Genomic DNA, 13,997 nt, shown 5'->3' with positions numbered 1-13,997 from the left:
ACGATGTTGGGAGAGAAGAAAACGAGCAACCTGGTCTAGTGGAAGGTGTCCCTGCCCATGGCAGGGGGCTTGGAACTAGATGGTCTTTAGCTTTAAGGTCCCTTCCAACCCAAACCATTCTATGATTCTATGATTCCTGTTGCAGCTGTCATAGTATGACCACACCGAGTGCAAACACACGTATAAGTATCCTGTGTGGGCACCAGGAGCACCCGGGTTTCCGAAGACAGGGTGATTAGATCACAGAATTATAGAATCATAGAATCATGTGGGTTGGAAGGGACCTTAAAGACCATCTAGTTCCAACCCCTCTGCCATGGGCAGGGACACCTTCCACTAGACCAGGTTGCTCAAAGCCTCATCCAGCCTGGCCTTGAACACTTCCAGGGATGGGGCATCCACAGCTTCTCTGGGCAACCTGTTCCAGTGCCTCACCACCCTCTCCGGGAAGAACTTCTTCCTGATATCTAATCTAAACCTCCCCACTTTCAATTTGTACCCGTTACCCCTTGTCCTGTCACTACAGGCCCTTGTAAAAAGGCCCCCCCAGCTTCCTTGTAGGCCCCCTTCCACTCGCATAGCCCCCTAAAGCTGCTGCGGTGAAGAAAGCAACTAGGAACTGGCCGTGGCTGGATAGATGAGCCCGAAGGGAACAAAATATCCCAGTTCCTGCTCTGCATACCTGAATCCAGCAAGAGGACAGTTATCTTATGCTTTCTGATCTACATTCATTCCCCCAGAGGCTATAGATGGAGCAGAAGGCTGTGATTTAATTGCAATGACTGTGATTGAATCCCATGCTTCTGAGATTCTCCTGGCTTCCTGCAGGGCTAGGAGGAGATTCCTCTCATGCAAAAGTGTGGTGATTTTTCCCACTTCCCTCCTGGCACTAATACTAGCCAGGCTCCTCTCTGGAAATGCAGGTGAGTCTATATAGGAGGTGTAGATGCAAACTGGGAGTGTCCTGTGTTCCTGACTGGAAAGGATCCCCCTTCTCCCATGCCAGGGGTGAAAGAATTTGGTTTCCTCTGAAATAGAGAGGCTACTCTGCGTGCATGTCCCCTGCCTGGTCCCCTCCTGGCCCAAGAGGTCTAGGCAGCAGCGCTTGCCCTGTTACTTGTCTGTGACACTGACATAAAAGGGCCAAGATCAAGCTCCTGTGTTAGCATGAAAAACCCGGGGAAAAAGCTAAGGGGAAAGTCCTTGCTCTGAGCACGTGTGAGAGTTCTGGGCATCAGTGTAGAGGTGGGGGGCAAGGAGTTACAGGTTTAGGATCAAAGCAATCTGCACCAGCCATCCGTCAGAAGAGGAGGCTGACTTACATACACACCTCTGATAAAGGCTCCGGGGAGCCAGTGTTGCCTCCAGTGCCCCCACCTTTGGGGGCAGCTGCTCACCTCAACTCCTGCCAGCTGAGCTGCTGGCCGCCTCCAGAGTTCCCGTCCCTCTGCAGCGTGCACACTGGGGGCAGGCCGAAAGCAAGAGGAGCTGCTGGAGGGCAGGAGCAGAGCTGTCCTGAGCAGCCGGCCTTTGCAGTTCCGTGTCAGCGGAGAAACCTTTTGGCATCCATCCTGCAGGCACACCACACGGGGCTGCGCTGGGCCCCGCCTGGGTGGCACCCAGGGAAAAAATCACCCCACCAGTCCATTCCAGATTATTCTTTGCTTTGCCCAAGAGCCAGGAAAAGGGTTAGAAGAAAATTAGCCGCAAAAATTTCCTACAAGAAGCTGGGAAGAGCACAGTGGGGACAGATGTTACGCCGCTTCCATGCCTTACTGTCCACGATCCCCCGCAGTGTGCTTGGTGCAGATAATGATTGCTTGCCCCAGGAGGGAAATAACACGTTGCTCTTCCCCAGAATAAGGAGAAACTGTCCTTTTCTGTGGCATGCAAGAAAGCTGCAGGCCCAGGTGTTTTTACAGCCCATGGCAGGCACAGCTGTGTCTCCCTAAAGCACTTCTGGCCTGGAGTTTCTCAACAAGGTTGGGCAGAGCCTGTGCCAGCACCCAGCTGGCATACTGGGCCCCAGGGAGCAGCTTTCCTGAACCTGCCCCTTCCTATTTTGGGAGACAAAGGATCACTTCCTGGCTGGGGGTGCAGGATGAAACAGTGAGAACGCTGCAGGCTGCTTGCACATCACAGGGCATCACCCACTCTTGCGGGATGCTGCCCCTGCGGAGCAGGGACAGCTCTGCTCCCCAGGGAAGGAGCTGGGAGGGATGAAGAACGGGCTCCTGGTGGGTGCATCGAGGAGAGCTTGCCATCTGCTGGAAAGCCATCAGCACTGACAGGCGACAGCCTGGCAAGAGCCCTTGGGTGCAAAACAGAAGAAAGGCCTGCGTCAGCAGGCCCTGGAGAGCTGGCTTGCATGTGGGCTTGCAGAGAGAACAGGAAGAGCATCCTTTGCAGAGGGTTAGCACAGAGCAGGCAGGAAGCTCCGGTCTTGGGCAGATGAGGTCTCACAAAATTTGCTGCAGGGTTTTAATATGCTACCACTCCCCTTGAGCCCTCCTTGGAGTATCTGTCCCCATCGCAGGTGTAGCAGAAGGGAATCCAGGTTTGTGCAACTAATGCATCTCCACTCGCTCATTAGCGGGGCAGAGCAGAGAGTTGGCCTGGTGGCATCTCACATTTCCAGACCGGGATTTGCCAGTGTGCCTGTTGAACTGTCTGCCTCCTGTTCAAAGCTTCCTCCACCACTCCCGAGATAACCTCCCTCCCCTTTCGACACATTCTCAGGATTCAGCCTTTTGTTATGTCACCAGCACACCTAGCCCGACTGGCATCCCGCTTCCCAACCTCATCAGCTCCCAGGAACACACATGAAGCAGGACAGTCCTCAGTGTTCCCAATGAGATTTTATTAATGTTTAAGAGGATATAAGCAGAGCTCCAGCATGAGGAATTGAAGAGCTGGTCTACCAACAGATGGACTAAACCTTCCCCAGCAATACAAGCACTGGTACCTCTGGGTATAAGCCACATTAATACATCCCATAACACTGCTTGTGTTCTCAAAAGCAACACCAACCTTACTGACTTGCTATCCCACTGAATGAGACTACTGGGAAAGCTCTGGGCTGCCAGTATCCTGGTGTGGAAACCACCACAGGAACTTGACAGTGTACAGGCTGTGTTCTTGCCCTTCTAATCCAAAAAGGTAAGAAATAACAGTGGCAGCACCCAAAATCTTGAATTCCCTCTGTTTCATGACAGATGAGGCCCAAACTCCTACAGGTATCCATGTATTACTGGAAGGTGGCATTTTCACATGGACATTTTTTCCCTAGGAGAGCCAGCCTGCAAGCTTCCATGCAGTCAGCAATTTTGGCACATCTGCAGAATAAAGGGGTGCAGCACCTTCTCCTGCCTCTGGCTCAGACTGCAGATGCATTTTTTCAGCAGCAGTATCATTTTAAGCAGTATTTGATTCCAGGCACTTCCAACCTCGCTGTACCTACTAGTCTGTCTGGTCCAAGCGTTCATGTAATTTCATGGTGAGCCAGATGGGGAAAATGATCCAAGTTAAAATAAACGCAGCAAGACCCTCCCAAAAGAACAGTGTCTCAGGAGAATGAGCACAGGGGTAAGAGTAGTAGGCAGCAGGAGAACCCCTTTCTACAGCATGGATTGTGAATCTCCACTCTGAATAATGTCAGAAGGAAAGCAGGAGAAGCTGAAGAGAAACGAGGCAGAAGTAACCAAGAAACGTGTGGACACAGTTGCTGTTTTTGTTTTAGATTGCTCCTATCAATCCTTCTCATTTAGAGCAGGGATAGGAAAATTACTCTGACCAAGAGAGTAGCTCCAAACATCTCTTCCTAAGTTCAGCCCAAATCTTCTGTCACACAATAAAATCAGAAAACTTAGTGGAAGTAGGAAAATCCCTGAAAAAAGGCCTTAATTATAACATGTTGTGTCATAAGTAAACTTAGTGGAAACTATCAGCTGGGATTTGAGTGCAGGTTGTGTGGAGCTCCAGGGATACTCCAGTGAAAGGATGTTCTTCTCCAAGTCTGGTCAGAACCCAGTAGTCCCTCAGGAAAATAACAGGCTTTGCAATGCCAGGTACGCTTCCAGACCGAAGATGCTCAGTCGAGTGACCCTCCTAAGGTTTTCTTCAGTAAATGATGAGGAAGGCTAGGAAAAATTTCAGTCTAGTAATCCTCTAAAGGGGCCTGCAAAAATCTAATTTTTGATTACTGTTAAGATCCTCAAAGGAGAAACACCACCACTGCCATGCCACGCTTGTCTCCATGAGTAGTCACGCCTGGCAGCCGCTTGCCGGGCTCCTCGGCTTCAGTTTACACCTTACTCCATCTAGTGGCCTAACGGTTCCCGCATCCAAGAGCTTAAAACTGCCCAGGTACCAGCTGGAATTCAAACCGCTGCAGCAACTTTGCCATCACCACTTTTGCCTCCATCTGTTAAGATAAGCAGAGTCATGGTCAGTGGCAGCCCACACAGCCTGGACTGCAGCTACTGAAGGCCAGTGTGTTGTGTCACGCTGCTTTGTCAGAGCAGAGACTGAAGTTAAATGTTACTCTGACGAGGCAGCTGGCTGAAGGGGGCAGGAAAAAGAGTCACCTGGGGCTTCCCGAATTTGAAGACAACTGACAGGCTCTAAGATCTGCCCCTGTGTTTATGTGTTAACCCCATTTTCGAAATCAGAAGCAAACCCAAGCACTTTAACCTGAAGATTTTGGTGCTCAGATGAACTCAAGGTGCAGACCTGGTCTCCTAATGTCCTTCCACCACACTCTCTGCCATGCTCGGGTACTCACATACTTCAATAAATTGTTCCTCCCATCCATGCAGTCCCCTCCTCAGTGCCAGTCCTGGCTTGTGCCCTTCTGCCAGCTGGCATTTTCCCTGACTTGACTCTGCCACCTACAGCCATGGGATGGTCCCTAAGAGCCCCTGCACCTCCCATGTGTCTGACCTCAGCTGGCAAAGGGATGTTGACTGCGATTCCCATCAAGGGGTTTGGATTCCAGCAGGGTGACCTCAGCAGTTCAGAGGGAGAGCAGCCTGCTGCCCCTTCCCCTGCAGGCACCTGGCTGCATGTGGGCAAGGGTGAAGTGGGACCAGTGTGGCACACATATGTCCACTCACGTGACAGTGTTTGAGAGATGGGTCCTGTTGTGGGCATGGCAGGGAGGGTAGAGGGTCAGCGTACCACCAGTGCAGCCTTTGGTGTCTGCCCCCAACAGCCACAGCCGGCACATCCTGAGTTGGCCCAGCGCTTGCTAGTGAAGCATCGTTCCAGGCCTCTGCTTACCTGTGCAAACGCTTGCCCGATGCAGGATCGGGGTCCCAGAGAGAACGGAAAATAGCAGTAATACGGCCTGCAAAGAAAAATTTTCAAATTTGTCATCCTGACAGCTTGGTTGTAAAGAAACAAGCAAATATTTTACCACAGTAGCAAGGAAATGGTCTAAACACCACCTTACCTAGCTGACTTGTTAGGACAATCTCCAGACTGACACCGTTTTGCTTCAGAGCAGCAGCGCAGCACTGCAGCAAGTTTACTCGGCATCTCCGCTTACTGCATGCCTCAGCTCACGGAGCTGTTTTGATGCATGCAAACCTTACTTCAAAACTGAATGTCAAAGCATACTTTAAGTGCTCTGCAGCCTGTCATGAGGGCTTAACAATCCACCCAACCATTGCTCCTTTGGACAGCTTTGAACCATGTGAGTGAGGGGGCACTGGGTCAGGAGACCAGACTGACTAACTCTAGGCTGAAGTAAACCCCTGGCTCATGAAGTAGTTAGACACTCATGCCTGGTCACTGGTCCCTCCTAGTGCACTCCTGCTTACTGATTAGGCTTGGGCTGCCTGCCCACGTGGCTGAACAGCATCTTCTGTTCCTCGGCCCCTTGTCCCCTCTGTCATGTGGAGACACTTCAAGCATCCTGGGGCTAGGGCTGTCACACATTAAATGACTGCATTGCATTAAAGCAAATATTCAACCTGGTTTTGGCCCAAACCTTGGGGTTCTTCCTCAATATAAACATTATGTAACGTTAGTATTGGTCTTTTTTTGTAAAGTATCATGTGGCATAAAGAACTTCTGAACAGAAGCTACACATTATTGCTCTCTATTTGCATTTGGATAAGGCTTTAGCATTGTTCATATTGGAATGGATAAATAGTTTTATTCCACTTTCTTCCCCTTGAAATCTCTTCCTGTAATGGCTCCTTATTACATATTTAATAACCTGAGAGTAAAAAGAAACTCACTTAGGTGCATCTTTGCTAAATCGGTCCGGATTGAAAGTGAATGGATCCTTGAAATACCTTTCCATCCTTCCCATTACATATGTGCTGAACTGTCAAGAAAGAGTTTGTGTTAGTCAGAAGCAGCACACTGAAAGTGCCTCTTTGCTGTCACAGGTACAAAACCACAACTGTCTTCTACTCCCCAGGCAAAAATGATCCACAGTCCCAATTCATATCTCAGTTTTGGCCAAAATTTCAGAGAGGCCAGTAGAAATATGACCAGGGAGGATTTTGGCCCTCTGTACACAGAGCCATTACATTCGGATCAACTGCAGCAGCTAAAATCTGCTGCTGGTGGATGGGACTCACAATGAGCGTTGTGTTTGCAGGAATTCTGACGCCGTCGATGACGCACTCCTTCTCCATCCAGCGCACCGTCCCTGGGACAGGCGGGTACAGCCGCATCGATTCCTTCAAAACCTGTGCCAGTAAAAAGCACAAAAGGTCAGCATAGGAAGCAGAAGTAAAATTAATTACTTCCCTATGGCCTTTCACTTTGGCTAAATGGGAGCTTTTGACTTGTGGAACAGATGCTCGTGTATCTGCCTTGGAGTCCTGCGGGCAAAATATATGCCTAAGTCAGCTCCTTCAGGCCTGTTTTTTTCTTACAACTGGTAAAATAGAGAGAAAAATCAGCAAAAAAACACAAGAGATACCATGCACTGAACAGATCTAACACCTCAGGTCAATAACTAAGTGAAAAATTACTGGGAAGCAAATTCAAAGGAGTACTCAAGAGTGAAGTCTCATGCCCCCAACAAGCCATTTTCAGTACTAGCTGCCACAAGGATGGGTGGCTGCTTCCACCTCCTTCCCACTCTCAGCACTGCGCTCCCACTCCTGCCTTTGTCCTGCTTCTGCTGCTGAGAGGTCAGAGCACCAAAATGACAAAACACAACCTGGCAAACGAACATGAATAGGGAACAGCCAGGAAAAAATGGAATGCAACCATTTCTTTTGATGGCATTGAGCTGTAAGAATGGTTTATTTCATCGAAGTGAAACCTAATTAACAGTGCACATTAGCATCATACTGCAAATGCAATTAACGGTGTGTACGCCCGAGTGGATTAATGAAAAAGAAGCATGGACAAAAGGACTCAGAATTGCCTGAGCGACAGGAGAAGAGTCCCATGGTCTCTGATACTCTGGAGATGATGGACTGGCTCTGACCAAGGGTGACTGTGATTTTGGTTGTACAGATCCAAGCTTGTTCTGTTAAATAACAGTCTGCTTTGAGAGGCTCTCATGTAATCTGTCTTAAAACTGAAAGGCTTAGATACCTCATCCTAATTGGAGTGGTATAATTGTGATGGTGTTTGGAGAAGCCTCAGGAAACCTGCTAATTTCTGAGATCAGAGATGCCTTTTCCTTATGAGAAATATACCTTTGAAATCTCTTTGCTGCCAAAGCACAGTGATTTGCGGGATGGCAAATGGTAAAACACCATCACCCACCTTGACAGGGCAGTTTAAAAGAAGAGCTACCATGGCAGACTACTAAAGTCACAGGGAATTTAAGCAGGGAGAATAGCTGTCAGGACTGATCCAGCCTTTCCCAAGGGCTACTGGTGTCCTCCACCTTGTAAAAATGGATATGCAACACAAATGCTAGTTAGTAGCCAAGCCTTGTCTTTGTAGTTCATTACCAACCAGCATTTCTACACACAAGACTTTTTAGGACCAAACTTCTTTTTCCTCTTGGGGAAAAAAAAAAAAAAAAGAGCGCCTTTATTTTGAATGTCCTCAAATCCTACAGAGTTTATGGTGCATGGTGAGATCATAGGAAGTGCTTTAACAATAATCAAACAAAAAGAGAGATGCGAGTCTGGAAAGCGCCTGGGACTCATGTACAAGTTGGGCTTGAAGCTGCAAAACCTTCCGTGGTACATCTGTGGTTTCAGCTTAAACAGGTTGCTGAAGCAACTCCACTCTAGCTCCCAGCTTGGGAATAATTAAACATGAAAGAACCATGTGGGATTTTGGAAAGAAATTCAAGGAGCATCCTTCCTAAGGCTGGGCTGCTGCAAGCAGCTCAGAGTACCTGCTTGCTGACATTCTGGGGACAAACACCGTGTCCTGGATTCGGCAGGGAAAGTCAATTTTCACTAGAAGCTGGGAGGTGACACAGCCAGGATAGCTGACCCAACCTGGCCAAGGGGATATTTCACATCATATAACTTCATGCTCAGCATGTAACTGGGGAGCTGGCTGGGGGATCTTGGCTTGGGAATGGGCTGGGCATCACGTTGCGGGTGGTGAGCAACTGGGTTGTGCATGACTTGCTTTCTATAGTCTTTTATTAGTAGTGTTGTTGCTGTTATTTCTTCTGTCCCTGCGTTGTCCTGTTAAATTGCCCTTGTCTCAACCCACAGTTTTACCTCTGTCTTCTGATTCTCTCCCCATCCCACCGGGGAAGGGGTGACTGAGCGGCTGTGTGGTGCTCTGCTGTTGCTAGGCTTAAACCACAACACACTATCAGGATCAAATATTGGCATTGCTCTTGAAACGTGAAAAGTGTGAGGCTCCTCTTGGCAGTCCCATGAGATGGCAGGAGCACTACCAAACAGCTCTCACTGGTACTTTACCTCACTCCTACAGTACCTGTGATAAGTAGGTGAGTTTGCCAAGATCCTCCCAGTCAATGTCTCTCTTGGCACCAAGAACTTCATCCACTTCGTCCTGAAGCCTGCAGTTAAATTTAAAAAAATGCTAGTTGCAGATGTCTGAGATGGCAGGAGCACTACCAAACAGCTCTCACTGGTACTTTACCTCACTCCTACAGTACCTGTGATAAGTAGGTGAGTTTGCCAAGATCCTCCCAGTCAATGTCTCTCTTGGCACCAAGAACTTCATCCACTTCGTCCTGAAGCCTGCAGTTAAATTTAATTTAAAGAAATGGACAGTTGCAGATGTCCATTTCTTTCTAGGCAAGTTAATAAATTACATCTTTTTTTTTTTTTACTTTCCAGACACGGAGTTGGACTTTGACTCCCCCATCCTCAGGCAAAATGCCTACTGATCCCCAGCCAGCCTGCCTGAACTTGTGCCTCGTATCAGGATGACGCCATGTGCACGCACTGCGGCCAAATCAGGCAGGATTCAGGACCAGCTTTGTATAAAGGCTTTGAAAAAAAACCCACTTAGATGGAATTGAAGTAATTCACCTTGAGCTTTTTTAAAATTTTAGATACACTGGGACTGTGAAACTCTATTTTGAAAGGGAGGCTAAAATTTATTAGGACTTGAACCTAGCTTTTTAATAATCCTTATAATTAAGTACATCTTGAAATTAACAGAAAGCTGGGTTTGCAAATTAGAGCACACATACCTTTCCAGTATTTCAGGATGCTGAGCCAGTGCCATTACTGTAAATGACAACTGATTGGCAGTAGTTTCATGACCTAGCAACACAAAAAATTGGTTTAAAGGTTAGTGTGAAATTACAACATGATACAAAGATGCTCTACTAGTGGGACGTGAACAGGAAACTTTAAACGTCAGGCCCCGAATGTTTAATTTCAAGTATGCTAGAAATTAAAGGAAACACTAAAAGGGATGCAATTTCTACGTAAGGAGCTTTCAAAAATGACAAGAACAAGGCATAGCTGGTGAAGATACATGCTGTCTTGCTCAACCTAAAGCTGCAGTGGCTGCATACAGCACCTACGGATTCCAGGCTTGCCATCGGAAGGGCCAGTGAGGTTCAGCATTTGCCCTGTCATATCATGGGGGACGCAGTTCCGACAACAAGCAAGGATTTACTGGTTCTGAGGGAAAACAGAGCTTCTAACTGCCTTTCTTCAAAATGTCTGCTTCACGTGGATAGTTTCCATTTTTCCATAAATAGGCATACGTATTATTTTAAAGCATTACAGAAAGCAGACTTCTAAAAAGACACTGCAGTAACGTCTGTCTTGTGAAAGAACAGTGTTTTGACCTCACCTGCTTAGAGGAACCTAAACCCTACTGACCTGCAAGATTAATCTTTCTACATTGTTTACCTCACATATCTCAGCCTCTGCTTTTTCTGATAGGAGGGGGCACTGCCAAGCCTACCAAGCGTTGGCTAATGCACTTAAGGCAAGAATGGCATTTGCTTGTGTGGGTGAGGTGATGTGAAGACACGTGGAGTATGTTAAAGGCGCTTCCAGTGGGGTTTAGTAGGATCTGGGAGCAAGGGTCAGAATCCCATGAGGAATAGCCTTGTACCCCAGCAGGCACCGCAGATTGGAAACCACTGGCCTGGCATTATTCGCTGTACTGATATGACCAAAGGCGGGTAATATATCATTTGCTCATGAGAAAACTAAAAGCTCTCTTCAGACCTTGCCCACTGGGTCCTATGCCAGTGTAACACTGCTGCCCTCCAACCCAGCAACTCCTGCTTACAGCTGCGGCACACGGAGAGAGCACGGACATTAATCGTGACCCTGCAGATGACCCAAGAATGGGTACGGCTTCCCATATGACATATCCAAATATTAGAAGAGGTACCAACCCGCAACAAAGAAAGTGATAAAGTTATCCAGAATGTTTTCATCATCTCTACTTTTCTCCAGGGCTGTCAAGAGAAAAACAAATGAGATCAGAAAACATCCCCATGCCCCAGCTGGAACAGCTACAATGCTCTGCCATGTGCTGTCAGAGGTGATGCTGGAGGTGCCAGAGGATGCCGAGTGGGCAACTCACTGGTGACTTGTGACCAGGACTTGATCCAACACAAAGAAATGGGGAATTTTCAAAGCAACTCTCAGTACCTTCACTGTGAAAAAAACCCTCCTGAAGACATTAAAAGAGGATCCCCAAAATAAGGCTCCACAGATCTCACGGCAAAAAATGCCACAGATGAATGAACTGAAACAACGTGTGACTTACCATCTCCTTTCAGTATCTGCGTAAGAATATCCAGCGTGGCTTCCTTCCCGTTCCGGATGGCCTCTTTCCTCTGGTCAATGCATTCCTTTCCCACACGCCGCAGCAGCCTCACACTCTCCTTGACGTCCTTCACCAGCTTCTGTTTCCCTGGCATGTACTGAATACAGAATTTCTTCAGTCATTTTATTCTTTTTTTGCTAGTAAAAAACATTGCCAGTGTTATTCTTCAAGCAAGCACCTTGTAAATGACATTTGTCAGAAAAACATCTGCTCTTCACAGAAGAAAGTGAATGTCCCCAAGGTGAAGGGTTTAGGCTGAAATGAGAAATATTCAAATTTGGCATATTGATGTCCTGCCTTGTCAAAGCTGATGTTTTAGGCACCGTGAGTAAAATTCCTCACCTCTCTGTGGAAAGAGACTGCAGCATGCGACACAGAATCTCACCTCTGGGCCCAACAAGGAAAACAGGAGCTCTAAAAGCCTGAACTACAGCTTTCATGAGAAACTGTGGAACGATTTTTAACTTACATATTGCAGAATACATCCGTAATTTCCTAGTATATGAACTCTGGTTGAAAATATTTTTTTATTTTTATTTTCTTTTTTACAGTCAGAAAGTTCACATTTCTTCCACCCCGAGTGAAAGCTGCCATCCTTCTTGGACAAATGGCAGAAAGCTCAATTTTTGCAGCGATGGGTGTAAAAGTGTAAAAGCATAAGAGAAGATGACACATGCACAGGGGAAGAGAAGGCAGAAAGACAGAAAGGAAGTGTTAAATGTTAACGATGCAAGTTTTTTAAAGCACTAATGTATTTTATCTGGAAAGAGCTGCTGCTGACCCTTTGCCCATCGTACATGGACCTCACACAGCTCCAGCCCACTCATGCAGGGGCTCCAGCTGGACACGAGGGGAGAGGACTGAAGCAAGGTGAGTACAGACCTGTATGAGGGGGATGCGCGCCTCGGTCATTCCCTCCAAAACCGTGGTCACAGCGTGCGGCAAAGGTGTCTGGTCATCGCTCAGTGCATTTAATTCCAAGCCAAAGGCTACCTAAGGAACGGGAGAGAAAAGGACAGCAATTTGCTGCATCTCCTGGCTCGCTGGGGCAAAAGAGCAGGACATCCTCATACTGCCACCTTTTTCCCCTAAAAATACCTCAAGCTAGATCCTGCCTTGCAGGAGGCTGCAAGCGAAGGGTAATATCTACATTCTGCTTCCTCCTTATTTGGGGAGATTAATAATTTACTATGGCTCTCCATTCATCCCAAGCTGTTTTGTACAGAGAAGGGAAAAGCCAGCATAAGGGCAGACTTCACGCTGATATATAATGGTAATAATACAACATCCACAAGTGAACAAGCATCTGTGTGCCCCTTTTGGCATGGAGGGGTGGGAGGGATGAGGCTGTAAGGGCTTTTGCAAAAGGCCCACATCCTGCAGGACGCACCTAGGCTGTGCAGACCCTTCCCCTAACTGCCCCTTCCTATGGCTCAGCCTGAACGGAAGGGGCACAATTAGTCCTTCACCTCTTCTGGCACTGCTGGGTAAGGGTCTTGTTCCCTGGCTCTGACTCCTGATCCCATCCTGCTGCTGGTACCTGTTACTTCCATTCCTTCCTCCCAGTTGTAGAGGAAACAAGAAAGCAGACAGCTGGTACCTTTCCAATGATATCCATAGTCACCCGGTTCATCATCAGCAGCATGCTAAACTCTTTTTTTCCATCTGCCTTTTCCTCTAGCTTCTCCATCAGCTCCTCTGCTTTTTCATTAAAAGTTTCCATCAGACCAATCAGGTAGCTGAACAACCAATAAAAAGGAGTGATGGGGGTTCTGGAGAGGACATCTTTTCTCAGGCAAAACTACCTTCATAATTTTTGATAGAAAACTGTATTTATTTTTTTAAATTTACAATAAGTTTCCCTTAATACTTTAAAAAGCAAACAGATAAAATGAGCTAAATTCTTCTTACAGCAGCCCCGCTGCTTCCTGCCACGTAAGCAACGGCTGTCATGGCAAAGGGCTTTGGCCTGTACACGCAGGACCAAACGGACTTTATCTTCAGAGCCTAAACGCAATGCATCGAGGCACACACAAGCAAATCACACCAAGCCCATATCTCCCACAAGGAATCACTCAGGTCAATGATGAGACTTGCCCACATCAAATCCCCGAGGTCTGTTTCCCAACAGGATAAGGCACCTATCACCACGTCCCTAGATATAGAACCCTGGGACCTTTCTGCCGTCCCTGAGCTCGTATGTGTGTCACTGCTCCATGGGAAGTCTGGCCAAATTATTCTTGTCATGGAAATGGTGTGTTGGACTGAAGTAAACTAAACGGGCACTAAATGGGTTTTTCTTCTTTCTAAATATCAAATAATGGATCAGTGACAGGGAGAATCATGAAAAAAAAAGCAGAAATAAGAGACAGATTATCCCAGAAATATTTGCCTTACGTTCGGCTGAATGCTGGATCCACTATCTTCCGTTGCTTGTGCCAATGCTCATGGTTGCAAACAGTCACCAAGCCATTCCCTAGAAACCTAGCATTTAGGAAAACAAGGAAGGGAACAGTTTTCAGCAAGGGAGCCATCCAAACCCCATGTAGTCACAAAGACAACTCTTCCACATCTACTTTCTTGTATTTGAGCACCTTGCTACTTTGAGTAAACAGCAGTTGCATGTCTGTGGACAATCACTGAACTGCACATACATTTTGCCTGGTAGGTGTGGACTGCAGAGTCCAATAAGATGCTGGTTCATTACAGCTGTTATGGAAATAATTAATGTATTAACTGAAATAATATGTTTTTAAAAGCGTTAAGCAAACAGAGAA

The 13,997-nt window shown here is 47.2% G+C and overlaps 1 protein-coding gene across 1 annotated transcript; it reads right to left on the bottom strand.

Moving 5' to 3' along the window:
- Nucleotides 1-4,263: 4,263 nt before the first annotated feature.
- LOC104509622 (cholesterol 24-hydroxylase) lies at nucleotides 4,264-13,704 on the bottom strand (the record flags this gene model as incomplete). Its single annotated transcript, XM_010151617.1, is given in 12 exon segments — nucleotides 4,264-4,357; nucleotides 4,359-4,423; nucleotides 5,281-5,347; nucleotides 6,246-6,334; nucleotides 6,594-6,704; nucleotides 9,071-9,155; nucleotides 9,614-9,686; nucleotides 10,784-10,846; nucleotides 11,161-11,317; nucleotides 12,103-12,213; nucleotides 12,821-12,959; nucleotides 13,618-13,704. Coding segments are annotated over 12 exon segments (1,141 nt in total), but the record flags the coding sequence as incomplete, so codon positions are not given.
- Nucleotides 13,705-13,997: the final 293 nt, after the last annotated feature.

The sequence above is a fragment of the Eurypyga helias genome, unplaced genomic scaffold, assembly GCF_000690775.1.
Source record: "Eurypyga helias isolate BGI_N326 unplaced genomic scaffold, ASM69077v1 scaffold31495, whole genome shotgun sequence".
NCBI classification, from domain to species: domain Eukaryota; kingdom Metazoa; phylum Chordata; class Aves; order Eurypygiformes; family Eurypygidae; genus Eurypyga; species Eurypyga helias.
This window is presented reverse-complemented; position numbering and strand designations above follow the sequence as displayed.